The sequence below is a fragment of the Ipomoea triloba genome, chromosome 7 (genome assembly GCF_003576645.1).
Source record: "Ipomoea triloba cultivar NCNSP0323 chromosome 7, ASM357664v1".
Lineage (NCBI taxonomy): Eukaryota > Viridiplantae > Streptophyta > Magnoliopsida > Solanales > Convolvulaceae > Ipomoea > Ipomoea triloba.
Window position 1 is genome coordinate 26,749,915 of NC_044922.1, and position 17,091 is coordinate 26,767,005.

General features: G+C 34.9%; 1 protein-coding gene and 1 pseudogene across 1 annotated transcript; both read left to right on the forward strand.

Annotated features, from left to right (window-relative positions):
- The first annotated feature begins 4,098 nt into the window (after positions 1–4,098).
- LOC116026179 lies at positions 4,099–12,197 on the forward strand (annotated as a pseudogene).
- A 1,758-nt stretch (positions 12,198–13,955) lies between these two features.
- On the forward strand, positions 13,956–16,809 carry LOC116024741 (probable WRKY transcription factor 3). Its single transcript, XM_031265721.1, has 4 exons — positions 13,956–14,559; positions 15,194–15,825; positions 15,904–16,062; positions 16,231–16,809. The coding sequence occupies exons 1-4, from the start codon at positions 14,191–14,193 to the stop codon at positions 16,469–16,471; spliced, it is 1,401 nt and encodes a 466-aa protein (XP_031121581.1). The 5' UTR covers positions 13,956–14,190; the 3' UTR covers positions 16,472–16,809.
- Positions 16,810–17,091: the final 282 nt, after the last annotated feature.

Below are 17,091 nucleotides of genomic sequence, written 5' to 3' on the forward strand. Positions count from 1 at the left end.
ACCTCGCGTGCCACTGCAGAGATTTTCCAAGCCTCCAGTTTGTGGAGTTCTTGTCTGCAGCGATGTTTAGGAGTGCGTCCAAATGCCTTTGAAGCGGCACCCTGACAATACCATATCAAACTAACTAGAATCAAGGAGAGGCAGTGAATGGCACTCAGGAGCACTGGAAACCATCCAACACATGGCCAACAACCTCATCATTATCCCTCATAGCTATGTCTGGGGGCTCAGTTATGTTGCTGAAGACTCTTGCTATGTCCGGTGGATCTTCTTTGAATCCATACTCTAAGCCTGCCATGTATGATGCCTCTGGGGAGTCATTTGAATTGTAGACCACTGTACTAGTTATTCTCTTCCCTTTGTCATAACCCCTTACAACTATATGCTCTGACTCAGCTGCTGCTCTCCTTGGAGCTCCGCCTCTACCTCCTCTGCCTCTATTTACACCCCGGTTAGGAGGTTGGGAATTTGCTGATTGTTGCCCCTGAGCCGCCGCGAACTGGACACCCTCTCTACGCTGAGTTGGTACTGTTCTAACTGGCTGTTGATGAGTTCGAATCCTGGGTAGATCTGCATTAAATACATAAAAATATTTATTTAGCAACAATTGTATGTTAAAAGAAAAAAAAAAAAGAAAAGACATGTTCATTAATTGTAATAGTGTGACTTAACTAAAATTTAGATGAATTAACCTCATCACGTTGGATGCTAATGTAATACATAAATAAAAATATTTATTTAGCCACAATTGCATGTTTGAAAAAAAAAAAAAAAAAAAAAAAGAAGAAGAAGAAGAAAGAAGACATGTTCATTTCTTATGATTGTATATATATAATAGTCAAATAACTCTGAATAATTGAAAACTTTTTAACTTCAATAACCGAAATTAATTTTTTTGATCGATTCGATTATCAGACCGTTAATCAGTATTTGGCTTACCGCTACACAATATACAATTATTACGTACACCTTATTGAACCAAACATATCCACGTAGTGTGTCTATATATATATATATATATATATATATATATTTTAAAAATATTTAGATTTTAACTATTTAAATTATTGTAAATAATAATAATAATGTGAAATATTTTTATAAATTTGATAGGTATATTTTAGAAAATTACTAATATATATAAATCCGTTATATAATGTGTATATATTATTATTATTGAAGAAGATAAGAAAATATATTGTGGATGCATGTGAATGGTAACAAATAGTGGAAAAGATAACGGAAGTTATAACGATAGTGATATATTTATCCAAAATATTATAAAGTACATCTTTATATATATATATATATATATATATATATATATATATATATATATATATATATATATATATATATATATATATATCAATGTTAGAAATAAATATTCTAACTAAACAGAATAGTATACGAGAAACTTGACCTCGTAATAGCGGAAGCCGTATTAATCTCCAACCACAGTTGATGTAATGCCCCTAGATGGTACAGTTGTTTCTGGTGTCTGCAGTATGAGTACCACCGCGAACTGTATGTGCTATACAATGCTTGTCCTGTATCCCATCAATACAGGTTTATATAGGCACAGAGTCTGGTTAAATAACTACTACTAGTTATTTAGTACAACCAAACCACTTAATAAGCCTGGTTAACTTGTACCACTTAATTAAGGCCCTAATATATATATATATATATATATATATATATATATATATATATATATATATATATATATATATATATATATGGGTTCAGGTGCAGAAGAGATCCCAGGTGCGATCACATGGTTAGATGTGAGTCGTTGATTAACGGCTCAAATCAATGAAAATAAAAAATAAAAGAACGCGTGTCTGAAAGGAATTGAGGAAGCACAAGCAAAAAGTGGAGTACCTTTAAGTAATAGAAACATGCACCTTAAGTGTTAGAATAACGCATTAAGTGTTAAAATTACGCACTTTAAGTGATACAAAGACACACCTTAAGAAAGAAAACCATGCACCTTAATAACAAACCCTACACACCTAAAGCTTTAGTCTAGCACACCTTAAGTTTCAACAAAAAAACACCTTAAGTTATTAACTGAAGAATTAACGCATCTTAAGCACAGAAATCACGCGAAGGAAAACTATGCACCTTAAGCACAAAACATACGCACCTTAAGCTCAAAACTTATGCACCTTAAGTTTTCAACTGCGCGCACCTTAAGCACAAAAACCACGCACCTAAAGAATGAACACGACGCACCTTAAGCACAAAATTTACGCACCTTAAACACAAACCCTACGCAACTGAAGTTTGCCCCATGTGGAAAATGACCAAATTACCACCGCATTTTTTTAACGTTATTAATCCTGGACGTTGATTTTGACAAGATTAATGGCTCTCCTCTCACCGCACAACCGCACCTGAACGCCCTAACCACATTTGAATTGAATTATATGTGTGTGTGTGTATGTATCTATGTATAATCCCAAAACAATATTGCTCCAGCCCAAAACAAATACATTGATATTTAGCCCAATCCAAATATCCAATAACGTCTCTCTGTGTTGGACTCTCGGCTTCTCCCCTCGAGTGAAAGACAAATATAGGAGTGCATGACACTTACAAAAATAGGAACGAATTGGACAAAAGTAGGAAAAACTCACTTGAGACAGTGTTTGAGGTCAGAAATGCATGTCCCATTTGCGTTCTATTTTTTTAATTTCAAAATACATAATCCAGTTTGACGTATAAAATACGTCAAACGCGTATACCACTTGTGTTTGATTAAAAAAAAAATTGGTCGACGACCATGGTTGCCTTCTCCTTCGCAGGAGAAGGCGACCATTTTGGTGGTCGCCGCCGCCAACCAAATTTTTTTTAATCAAACGCAAGTGGTACATGCGTTTAGATTCTGTATTCCAAAAAAGAAAAGTAGAACGCAAATGGGACATGCGTTTCTAACCTCAAATGCATGTCTCAAGTGAGTTTTTTCCTACTTTTGTCTACTTTTCAATTCGCTTATATTTTTGTCAATTAATTTTCATGCACTCCTATTTATGTCTCACCCTCTCCACTCTTCCGTTCTCATCTCTCGTCTCTTAGTCTCTCAATCTCACTACTTTTTTCCTCGTCTCTCGACGCCTCACGCCCTCCGCCCTCAGCGACACTCCGGTCACTCCCTCACGCCCTCAGCCCTCGCTCCTCACATCCTCAGACGCTAAACGGATATACCTCACTAGTCACTACGGCACTACCCAGCCAGTAGCTATATCTCGCCAACTCCTCTGTCTCCTTATCCGGTCGTCCTCAAGGAGTCATGGTAAATTTTTACATATTTGGTTACTTTAATTATTTGTCTTTAGTTTAATTTTTTGAGTTTACTTTTTGCTCCATGTTCTTTATGTTTAGCATTGCTAAAACATAATTAATCTTAAAACTATCACCATTGTAAGTTTAAATCCATGACAACTCTACATTGTTTCTAATCCTGGGTATTGGACAATGTTTCTATCATCATTGTAAGTTTCAATTCAAAATATATTAATGTAAAAACATTTTGTTTACCTATTTACACATTAGAATTTTTAATTATTAACTGTGAATTTTTTATTTTTTTTATAATTAAAATAACCTACCGAAACTGACAGGTAGGTTTTTTGGTGAGTTAATACTAGCATAAGTGATAGGTCCATCGAGTTTGATGGTTTTGCAATATATAATCCTAAACTTTCAATTTGAATTTTGTAGTCCTCCGAGTTTCAATTTGTTACCATTGGTTAACCACTAATGGTCCTTCAAATATTAAATTTTAACCAGTCATGATCATTTCAAAATTGAAACTCGGAGGACTACGAAATCTAAATTAAAAGTTTAAGACTATAGATGACAAAATCATTAAACTTGAGGGAAATTGACCGGTATTAACTCGTTTTTTGGTCTTCGGTCAAAAATTTCAATCACGGTTCCCTCACCCTATTGCGGAAAAAAAAACCTTTTTTTGACATCAAAGGGTCCAGGTGTACTATTTTTAAAACAAGGGGTTTAAATGAAATTATTTATGAATTCTCCGTGTTTTCCCTCCACCTAATTTTTAGGGCTTAGACTCAATTCAGCAAGCTTGCTTTGGAGTTCCGAGCAGCTATGGATGCGACTCCTTTGAGTTTCGAAAACCCGATCCGAGACGCCATTTCAAGGGTCCGATTTGCTCCGCATTCCAACAATCTTCTCATTTCTTCATGGGACAATGTAAGGACTAAGAAATATGCAGCATTTTCGAATGTGTCTGCACACGTGAATGCTGCATTTCTGTTGTGCTTTCAATTTTTGTAGTTCTAAAGCTTGTAGAGTTTCTTTGTGGGATAGTGCAAGTAATATGCTGTGTATTGTCGAATATTTGTGTTCACATGTGAATGCTGCATTTTTGTTTTGCTTACAATTTTTGTAGTTCTAATGCGTGTAGAGTTTCTTCATGGATAGTGAAAGTAATATGCAGTATATTGTTGAATATTTGTGTGCATCTGTGAATGTTGTGCTTCTGTTGTGCTTACAAATTTTGTGGTTCTAATGCTTGTAGAGTCTTCGGTTGTACGATGTTGAAAGCTCAAAGCTAAGGTTGGAATCTCCAGGGGAAGCTGCTCTTCTTGATTGCTGTCTTGAAAATGATTTCGTGGCTTTTAGTGCTGCTTCTGATGGTTCTATTCACAGGTTTGTCACTCAAGTTATCTCAAATTTGTTTCCTTTCTCTTAAAATATTCTCAATTTGTTGAGCTCGGTTGTTCTGTTTTATCTGCTGGTAGTAATGCGCCTCTAATGAGTGACTAGTTGGGTTTTCTGAATTGTATAAGAAGCCTCCTTTCTTGCATCTTCAAATTTGCTTGTATAATTGTGTTGAGTGATGGAAATGATATAGTGAATGACATTTTGTATTGGAAAATTGCTAGGTATGATATGCATTCTGGACATAAATCAGCAATAGGGAACCATGATGATATGGCAACTTTTGTTGAGTATTCTCCTGAAACATGTAAGCCATTATTGCAAATAAAATTCCCAATACTAGGATATTTCAATCTTTGTACCACCAATCTTTTTCGGTGTAAGCGATTTTATTTTAGGTACAGTGGCTAGAGCTATACCATATTTCATTATGCTTGCTCTTTGGGTTTTTTCTTTGTTTGATTGTCTTATCTTACTTTGGTAAACTTCTTCCTTGCTTTGTGTAGGTCAATTGATTACTGCTGGTTGGGATAAGAATATAATCTTTTGGGATGCACAATCGGCTAAGTCTGTTGGATGCTTGAACAATCTAACATCAGAGCCAAAGTCTATGTCACTCTCTGGCTTCAATTTGATGGTTGCTATTGATTCCTCAGTAATCATTTATGATTTTCGTTCTCTTAGAAAATCGGTTCACACGAAAGATATCCGAGTAAAGTGTGTCCGCCCTATTCTTCATTATGAAGGTATTATGACAACATTCTCAATATGGACAGATAGGTCATCACATGCTAGTTATGTGCAACTTAGCCCTGTTTTATTGATAAGTATTGCACATTGGTTTGGCTTTCAGTTTATTATGTGCATATTGCTTTGTAGCAGGAGACAAATTTGGAACAATATAAGCCAATGCCCTTTCAACTTGTATATTTACTTTTTGCATATGGTTGACTGTTGTGGGAAATTTCAAGTTAATTTTAGTTTATCTTTAACCTACTGAATGTGATTGTTCTTTTTGTCAAGTTTTAAGTTGAGTAGTCCATTTTTTGCAGGGTTTGTGGTTGGATCAGTCGATGGACGGGTTGCTTTGGAGTATATCTGTGAATCCAATTTGGATAAGGGGTTAGTATGAGCTCATTAAACAAACCAATTTACTTTGTGCAACTTTTTTATTTTTATTTGTTGGGTTTAAAATTGTTTCAGGTTGCAAAACTCTTCTTCTGAATTTATTTATTTCTGCTTTTCAGATATGCTTTTCGATGCCATCCAAAGGGAAAAGACGGAAGACATCGTGTGGAGTCTGTGAATGACATTGCGTTTAGTCCATTGTAAGTATTTTGTATCATCAACTTCTTGTTTCTGAACAACAGAAATTAAATTGAGTGTGCCATTTTCGTTCTTTCAGAAATAGTGGTTCATTTGTAACGGGCGATAATGAGGGCTACGTAATTATGTGGGATGCTTGCTACAAGAAGCGACTGTTTGAGGTACTCCATTTGATTACAATAGAATTGTGTGCCTCTCATGCTATGTTAAGCTTCTTTTCCAATTGGATTCTGTTATTTCTATTCTTTATCATACGCCTTTACATTTTGTTTGACATAATTTATGATCCTGAATGATTTTATACGGATTTATTTCCCCCCCTTGTTTTCAGTTTTCAAGGTATCCAAATAGTATTGCTTCTTTGTCATACAACCATGATGGATTCCTTTTAGCTGTTGCATCGAGTTACACTTACCAAGAAGCTGGCGAAAGGTTAGGCATATTAATGCTTAAGCATTATTTGCAAATGCTGTCTGCAAAAATGGCTTGTTTATCAATCCACATTATAAACCTTACCTGGAGGCTGAATATGAGGGTTTTAGCATTGAACTGCAATTGATCTGCCTAAACTAGTGGTTCATTCCTCATATGCTATAAAAATTTAGGTAGCCTAAAATCTGGTGCTAAATGGACAAGCCACTTTATAAACCTGGATGCTGAATATAAATCTTTTCCTCTACTAGAAATGTTTAACTGAAAACCTGCTCTTTGCTCATGACAGGGAAGAGCTGCCACAGATATTTATACACAAAGTCGAGAACTTTCAAAGCGAGTCACCTTCTATTGGCGCGTCATGAATGAGATGACTCTGAAATCAGGTGCTTACAGGGCCCGACAGAGCATCTGGGATGATGTAAAATTGTAAATCATGGTAACTCAGCTGAACAGAGGCTAGATTTTTGCTTACTGCGCAAGGCTCCCTCACTTTGAGAGGTTGCTCACTTGCTCCCATATTGGCTGGTGAGACTCGATACCGAGTCATTGTTTTTAAACTTTACACCTGTGATCAACTGCGCTGCCCATGCGAGCTTGATTTCCATTTCAGTTGAACAGGTCCTAGGTTTGCAAGATCCTTGACAGCTGCATAGTTCTACACTGCTTTTCTTCATTTATTCTGCAGTGCACCAGATCTTATAGGCAAAAGAGGAATATTATATCACTGCTGTAAACCTATATGTTGTGATTCCCATTTTCAATTGAAATGCAATCGTGTTTCCACATGTTCTTTGTTTGGAGGCACACGGTTTAAGGTTGTGATTCGAACAATGTAAATTTGTCATTTATTAAAAAAATGCTTTGCTCTCTAATCGTAGGATTCGTAGCCAAAGCTTTTAGAAACAAATTCTCTCTTGTTCTCTCATAGAAAATGAGATATGGGTGATTGTAGAAATATGAGCTTGCCACTAATTAATGCTATTTAGTATTTAGAATCTTTTTTAGTACAGAATGATTTTACTCACTGGTTCATTAATGGGTTGACACAATAATAACACAAGCATGACTTGTCAAACTTAATGTGTTAAAGTTTTTACACAAATATGATTTTGAAACTAGTTTAAAAAATAAACGTGTCACATGACATAATAACTCGTTAAACATGTAAGTATAATTTTTTTAGAAAATAGAACTTTAAGGGGAAGAAAACAATTTTTAATATATACAATTAAATCTAACAAAATAGCAAAGGTAATCAACTTGTATGCATAAAATGATAAAATAATATTTAAAAGATTATAACTAATGTAATATATTAATGAACTTTTAACAGGTTAAGTATATGTATTGCAAAGGATAAAGTGCCCCCAACATGGAAAGTTGCCAGTAAACTCGACTTTCGGTGGTTGGGTTCTTTAAATCATGTCATGTCATTAGTTGTTAGGGTTAATGGTATTCTTATTGGAAAATTATTTTTGCACCTTTTGTCTAATATGATTGGCTTAAACAAAAAGTGGAGGTGTAAAGAAAATGAACTTTGCATGATTGCATTAGATTAATATGATATAATATGATTTATATATTGATTTATCTTTTTTTTTTTTTTTAGTTCGGGAGCTATTACAAAAACACGTGATTATTCAATGCATACCATCAAATAATAATAACATGTCTCACTCGTTTTATTTATATCAAGTATTTTTGTATCAAAAGATAACTCCAAACTTTCAATTACAAATTGTATAGATAATTTTTATTTTTATTTTTTATTCATTCCATCTAATTTCTCGGTTCAATTTTATGCAAAATTTAACTCAAATAATTTATACTTTTAACTTTTTGTAGTATTTAATTTAGTACTCCATATCAATCAGCACTATATATGTGTGTGTGTGTTAATTCAACACTATGTAAAAAGTAAAATACAACTTAAACTAAACAATAATAAAAAGATTTAGAAAAAAAAAATTACACTTCATATTAGAAAAAAAACACTTCAATAACATTTTTTTGTCTCTCAATTTTGTTATCATTTTCATAAAAATAAAAATAAAAAAAAAAGCTACTCTGTAAATAATTGATGACCGAAAACTAATATTTTTTCCGTAATTTAAGGATGAAAAATGTCATTTTCCCCTTACATTTATTGGTGTTTGCTTTGAAACTTTTAAGAGTTAATTTTCAATATGGTCCTTCGACTATGGCCTTTCCTCAATTTAGTAACTGGCTTTTAATTGCACCAAATGTAGTTCTCCAACTATTGAAAATTAAGCTAAAATGATCTTTCGTTAGTTGGTCGTAAAAAATGAGAGAAAAAAATGAAATATCAGCTTCTTCGTCCACCTATTTCATCTCTACAAATCGCGAAGACACTCCAGCGCCAGTCTCAAGCCCTTGACTCACAGGCGGCACCACTGGAACAACCGAACTGTTTGGACCACTTGCAGATCGAGAAGACACTCCGGTAGGGTGAACAATTGCAATTCCCTTTTTACCCTTGTCTTTTACGTTTATTTCACGAAAAAACTAATGAAAGATCATTTTGGCTTAGTTTTCAATAGTTGGAGGACTACATTGGGTGCAATTGAAAGTCGAGTTACTAAATTGAGAAAAGGTCATAGTCAGATGACCATTTTAGAAATTAACCCAAACTTTTAATATCAAAGTTAGAACAAAATAGCTCTGAAAGAAATTGTCAAGTTAGTGGAGCATGATTATCGTTCTAAAATGCTAATGTATGAGTTATATTATTGTTAATAAATTTTCGATCGAGCATGTTGTATATAGGATCATAGAAGGTGTTTGTTAAATAGTTGTTGGCTGATAGCTGTTAGCTGATTGGATTAGTGAATTTGATTAGTTAATAGTATTGGCTAATTGTAAAAAAATATTTGGTAAATTAGCTGTTAGCTGATATCTAATTATATGCAAAATGACTTTCTCGAAAAGCTAATTGAAAAATTGCTTTGAGTAGCTTTTTGAATTTTAGCCTTTTGAAACAATAAGCTATTACATTAACTAATCAAATACTTATATTAGTTGTTTAACCAAGTCAAGCAATTAATAGTGGTCAAACAAGGCAAAATATACTGATAGGCTAACTATTTTACTAAATAGGTTCATATAATCGTTTTAGTGTAGTTTACCATTCATGCGTAGTAGTGAGGGTTTTTTTTTGGTGCATGTAACTTCTGGTATTCTATCAACTAGTTCAGATTCAATTCATAGCTTGAAGTTCTACTATTGATTTTTATGTTTCAATATAAAAAAAATCCCTTGAAAAATTATTTTAAAAAAATGTTAACCAAAAACAAGTGAAAAAAAAATTGTGGGACCAATATAAATATTAGAGTCGGATATTGCCTGCGTCATTTCTACGCAGAATCAAAAGGGCAAAAGGAATATCTGGCCGTAGACAGCTACCCCAAGATCAACGGCCAAGGTTCCACGTCAGATATGCACCTCTGGTAGTGTTCCACCTGATTTCGAAAACCCTATTCTCCTCTTCAACCTCGAATACTGGAGACAGTATATAAAAGGCGAACACGTGCTCGTACTCTGCATCGCCTCCTCACCCCCTACTCCCTCCTCCGTTTTCTCTGCCTTACTCGCCGGATTCTTGCTCGGAAAACATGTCGGACGAGGAGCACCATTTCGAGTCCAAGGCCGACGCCGGAGCTTCCAAGACCTATCCTCAGCAGGCCGGCACTATCCGTAAGAACGGCTACATTGTCATCAAAAATCGCCCCTGCAAGGTCTCTCTTTCTACGTCTTATTCTCGTTTGAATTCGCTTCTGCATGTTTGTTGATCATAGATCTCATGTTTGTGCTGTATTGACGGCGATTGTTTATGTTATTACTAGTATGTAGTTGTGGTAGTTCATAATTGTATTTGAATTGATATCCTCAGTTCTCGGAGAATTGAAACCTATCTGATTTGTTCTAGAAATTTAGCTGTAGCGGTTTTCCTGTTTAGTTGTCTGTTTGAATCTGAAACTGCGGTTGCCTTTTGTGTTTAGATCTGGCATGGTAGTTCCTTATGACTTTAATGATTGCTTTTAGTTCTGAATTAATGTTCCCTTTGAGCTTTGTTATTACTTATTAGATCCCTGGTAGATAGTGTAGTATATTTTGAATGGTTTCTATTATGAATATAGGGAAGTGTAGCCCAAGGTTTAGTGAAACTATTGAATATTGGTTGAGTTAGTCTAATCTATTGAAACTGTATGCTGCTACATTTGTTAAGCAAAATTTGGTGTAATCTGTTATAAGTAAATTAGTATTTAGCTTTGAGCAGATACAAACTTGCTTTTTTAAAAACAACAGAAAAGTAGTAATAGTAAGAACTGTATGCTGCTACCTTTGTTAAGCAAAATTTGGTGTAATCTGTTTTTGAGCAGATACAAACTTGCTTTTTTAAAAACAACAGAAAAGTAGTAATAGTAAGAAAATTATTTGTTAGGTTAATATGTACTATATTTTTGGATCGATTGTTAATAGGCAACTCCCACTGGTGACTTTGGAACCTTGGGGTTACCAAGCTACTCAGCTTGACCAACTTGGCTGTCCTCTTAGATTAATATATATTGATGTTAGTAATGTTATCCTACTATTTTGGGCATTGCATAAGATATGTTTTGCTGCTTACATATATTGAACATCTTTATCATGTGTTTGCATAAACTCAATAAATAATTTCATTGGGTTTTGCTATGGGTTAATCCTTATTTGGTCTATTCCAGGTTGTTGAGGTTTCCACATCCAAGACTGGCAAGCACGGTCATGCAAAGTGTCACTTTGTTGGGATCGACATCTTTACTGCTAAGAAGCTTGAAGATATTGTTCCCTCCTCTCACAACTGTGATGTATGCACTTTTTTGTTTGTTTGTTGCTGTTTCGTGTTCTTTGTTAATATGTGCTAATATGTGCTAAAAACTGTTCACAACTGTGATGTATGCACTTTTTTGTTTGTTTGTTGCTGTTTCGTGTTCTTTGTTAATATGTGCTAATATGTGCTAAAAACTGTGTTGTACCTTTCTACAATTTTTGTTTCTACAATTTTTGTTTGTTGCTGTTTTGTGGGTCTTTGTTATAAAGTTATAAAAAATTGGTTTTTATTGCAGGTTCCCCATGTTGCCCGTACAGATTATCAGCTTATTGATATCTCAGAGGATGGATTTGTATGTCTAGACTGACTGATTTTTTTTGCTTTAGTAAATTTTCATTTTTAGTGAGTTTAAAATAATATATATTTTGTTAAATGTTGTAGGTGAGTTTGCTGACTGAGAATGGTAACACCAAGGATGATCTCAGGCTTCCAACTGATGATTCTCTACTTACACAGGTATACCTGCCTCCTACTTTGTAAGAAGTGTATTCTAATTACTAAAAATTGTTTCTAAATACTGTTATGTTTTTAACTGTGTAGATCAAGGATGGATTTAATGAGGGGAAGGACCTTGTTGTGTCTGTGATGTCTGCAATGGGTGAGGAGCAGATCTGTGCCCTGAAGGATATTGGACCAAAGAACTAGAATAGAGATTTATAACTCAAAAACTTTTGGTGGTTGGCTCTAGTATTTATACTGTAGATCAACTTTGTTGATGAATTTCTTCGGATGTTGAAGAATTTTTTCTAGGGATTTTATTTGTTTTGATATATTTATATCCTAATTTTTAGGATTCTATGAGTTTGAATTTTGATGTCTTCTGTGAGTATTTGGTTCTAATTATGTGCTATTTAGTTCTTTTTATGTTATTTAATAGGACTATTTAATTTTATTCTAACATTTATAAAATAGATTATATTTGTTAAAAAGCATGTTATAGTCTTTTATTATAATAATAATAATAATAAATGGAGGCAAACTATGGTAAACCAAAGCCTCCAAATGGAGGACTTTTTTGTGGAGAGCTATCAATGTTGTTTTACCCACAACCACTAACTTTATTATAACGAGAGTTTAGGTGAGTCTTGCATGATGTTTATCTACCCATTAGGATGTTATGCATTCATTATTGAAGTGTGAATTTGCCCAAAAAGTTTCATTATTGAAGTGTGAGTTTGCCCAACAAGTTTGGCAGTGACAATCCTCCCAATTTCATGCATATATGATTATATGGTGATACCTTCCCAAATTGGTTTAGCAAATCTTCTGCCAGCAAGGCTACGTTTAGTTTATAGACAGGCTAATATGTTAGTCCACTCTCCAACTCAATCTGAGAAAAAAATCATAAAATATTGCTTAAAGTTTTGCTGTCAAACTCAAACTTAAGTCATTATTGCTCGTAATTAACTTGGGCATATTAAAAATTAATACTAATTTCACTTTTGATTTTTCATTTTTAGTGACATTACCACTTTTAGTCATCAACTATATGAATGACCAATGTTAGTCCATTAATTGTTATGTCTGACACATTTGATCATTTGTCATAACATTCGACAAATTTACATTAAGTATAGTGAATGATACTTGTCTAATAGTCATTAAAAAAAAACAAACCAATCAATTATTGGAGTGAGAAACCCTACCTCATTTCTAAATTCAAAAAGTCACTCTTGTCCACATGTGCAAACAACGATTTTGATTGCCTTCATACACTACAAAGTGCATAAATTATAGTTGTGAGGTGAGAAATTACAAATTTATTATTGTCTCTAATAGAATTATGTCATATGACCACAAAGTCGGAATAGTCAAAAATTAACATTGGTTATTGTTATTATCTTATAGTCGATGACTAAAAGTGATTTTAAATGTTGATCGAATAAATCGTGTGTACAATCGTCTCACGTGAAATATATAATATTTTTAATTAAAATATAATATTTAAAAATATATAGAAAATATTACATGTGTTCACACAACACCTCGAATCTTAAAAATTGTTTTATCGATCTTTATTCCATTGTTTACTCAAAGAAATAAATAAATATCAAATTGCCTAATTTAATACCAATATGTTCGTTGTCATTTGTCATGCCCTTTAATTAGAAAAACAAGTAGCCCAATTTTCTGACTATTTTATCCAACTCGGCAAGGACGGTAATGCTTACGCATGCATGATGTCAACCCTTTGATTTATTTTGATGTGACATTTTTAGTCCTCTATCAACAAAACAATTTTAACGTCGTTAAATACAAAAGTATTTCGATCTTCAATTACAGATTTTTTTTTCCAAAAAATAAAAAACATAAAAATATAGCGTGGTCAACTCACTTTGTATAAAAATGATCAAAATACATTTGTATTTAATGAGATTTTAACGATTTTATCGACGAAGGATAAAAAATGTCATGTCACAATAATATTAGAATCAATTATGAATATTTTGATAAAAAAAAAATTAATAGTAAAATGTCACCTGTAGATCAAAAATGGAATTAACTCTCCAAAAGATTAATAGAACACTCTGAAGCAGTCTGAACATTTAGATTAGAATGTCAACCCGACACTTCTAAGACGTTTGGGGGCACAATGGTAAAAAGTTTATATCCATTTTTTTGGTTTAAATCTGCGAACAGAACAAGAAGAAAAGCTCTCTCCATTTCGCATTTCGGTATCTGCAGCGTGGACTTTTCGCTGAAAGCTTTCAGATCCTCTGCACAACACAACGCTCCAGAAGAAACCGCTTAGCTTTCAGAGCACACATATTTCAGGCACGAAAAAGGAAGAAGAAGAAGAAGAGGTATTTGGTGTATGTAAGAGTCAGAAGCTAGCGGAATTAATGGCGGAGAATCACGCGGGACGAGCGTCGAAGTCGTCGTCGTTGAGGTTGGCTTCGGCGCGGCCGAGTATTACCTTGCCGCCGCCGAGTCCAATATTCACCGGCGGAGTGAGTCCAGGGCCGATGACTCTCGTATCGAGTTTGTTCGGCGAGAATGATCAGGATTCTGAGTGCCGCTCATTCTCTCAGCTGCTGGCCGGTGCCATGGATTCTCCCGGAGCTCGGCAGCAACCGCCGGCGAGGAGAGTGGATCCTAATTCAAAGGAGGAGGAAGTTTTCAGGCATAACGGCTCGGCAATAACTCAACCGTCAATGTTTACCATACCGCCGGGTTTAAGTCCTGCCAGTTTGCTGGATTCTCCCGGCCAGGTTATTTTACAAAATTTCCATTTCTTTTTCACTCTGTGTATTATAGTTTAATTACTGCAGTTTGTTTTGATCAAATCTAAAATCAGTTGACTTCAATTCTATTTAAATAATATGATTACATGACTCATTAGAACGCAATTGAACTCACAGAGATTTTTCTTGAGCTAGGATTTATTCTCCAGAATCTATCAAAATCTCTATACAAGTTTGAAGATTTTTTAAGATTCTAGAATGTTTTAAGCATCTCTACAACCTCTAGTTGCTATGTACATGCCTCTAGAATATTTTACAAACTATGAGATGCTATGTACAAGTGCAAGAAACCTCTAGAGCGAAATAGCAAATTTCGTAAATGCTTAACAAAGTTCAATGGGCGCTACACTGAACATACTAAAAATGAACGTTCAAAAAACGAATATTTAATATATTGAAAATGAACATTTAGTATACTAAAAATGAACCTAGTGTAATTGGTTCATGGTATAATGATGAGTGTAACTCTCACAATCTATCACCCAAGAACCAGCTGAATGGTCCGTGTGAGCAACATGTATACTAATATAATGCAATTGAGTGATTGTCTTTCAATCAGTAACATAACTCTCTTTGTTTATGTCTGCTTTTGATCATACAGGGCCATTTTGGAATATCTCATCACCAAGCCCTTGCTCAGCTCACAGCTCAACCTTGCATTCAATCTGACCACCCATCTTCATCTTTGCCTCCTGCACCCCAGTTTTTTCAGCTTCAGATGCCTCTTCCTGGTAGAGATCATAACAGCATTAAAGAATCATCTTCTAATGTTTCACATTCTGATAATGTATCAGAACCTTGTTCTTTTCCTGTTGACAAGCCTGCTGATGATGGTTACAACTGGAGAAAGTATGGGCAGAAGCCAATCAAGGGGGGCGAGTTTCCCAGGAGTTATTACAAGTGTACTCATCCAAATTGTCCGGTGAAGAAGAAGGTTGAGCGTTCTCTTGATGGTCAGATAACCGAGATTATATACAAGGGCAAGCACAATCATCAGCCACCTCAACCCCGAAAGGGGGCGAAGGATACTGGAAATCAAAATGGCCTTCAAGGCAGCTCTGAACTGAATCTGATGGATGGAGTTCCCTTTCAATCATTACCAATGAAGGACCAAGAATCTAGCCTGGCTACTCAAGAACACATGTCTGGATCTAGTGAAAGCGAAAAGGTGAGTGATGCAGAAGCTAGGATGGATGGAAGGGAAGATGATGATGAACGTGAATCAAAGCGTAGGTCCGTCTCATTTCCCTTAAAGACAACATAATTTGATGTATTCAGTTTGTGCATCCTAAAAGCTTTTAATCTGTACAGGGCCACAGAAGGGCAGATCCCCGAGCCAGTAACATCACATCGGACAGTGACAGAACCAAAGATCGTCGTTCAGACTACTAGTGAAGTTGATCTTTTAGAGGATGGATATAGGTGGAGAAAATATGGCCAGAAAGTTGTTAAAGGGAACCCTTTTCCAAGGTAATATATATGTTTGCAGATACCAGTAATGAGTTACTCTAGTTATGTTTCCATTAGTCCTTTCTATTTTCAATGTTTTTGATACATTAGGTTTTCAGCTTACTCTAGACTAATCCTAAGCCCCAGAATTCATAATATTGCTTAAAATCATTTGTGTACTTTTTGAAGGAGCTACTATAAATGTACCACTGCTGGATGCAATGTGCGAAAGCACGTCGAAAGGCTTGCAAGTGATCCAAAAGCTGTCATAACAACATACGAGGGTAAGCATAACCACGATGTACCAGCAGCTAGGAATAGCAGCCACAACACAGCCAATAACGCCCCCGCGTTACAGCTGAGGCAGCACAACCCTGCACTTGATAATCAGGCTGCACTCCTGCAATTCAAGGAAGAACAAATTACATGATACCTGTGGAGGCTGCAAATTGAACAAAGTGAAGTATTTTACCATTTAATCAAAGTCAAAGATGGAAGTCCTTTTGGGATAGATACTTTTGTCATGATATACAGACAGGTTTTAATTTATTCAGCTATAAATTATAGAGGGGTGGGGGTGAAATGCATACATTGATCAATACAAACAGAGTAGTTTAGGGAGGCTGGATTGAATGGAAAGAGTTGTGAATCCTCTCAAGATATGCAATTTGCAATGCTGTTCTATATATATATATGCATTCTTTCTGTAAATATCAGATTTGAAAATGTAAATATTCTGTTTTGAGTGACGAAAGAAACTCACAATAACTATTGCGGAGAGTAAAAATATTGTGTTTTATTTTTGCTATGAGAACTTGAGAAGGGGTGGATATATAGATTTAGGGGTGGGCATTTCGGTTTTCGGTTCGGTTTATTTCAGTTTCGGTTCGGTTTCGGTTTAGGGTTTAGGGTTTGACTGCAGCAGAGAATGTTTCCTCAATTTATTTTAGTGCCAGAATTTGTGATATGAAGATGCAATATTGGTGCCTAGCCCAACCCAATTTAGATCAAGTGGAGTGGTCCAAGATTTGGTGGTGCATTTAATAATAA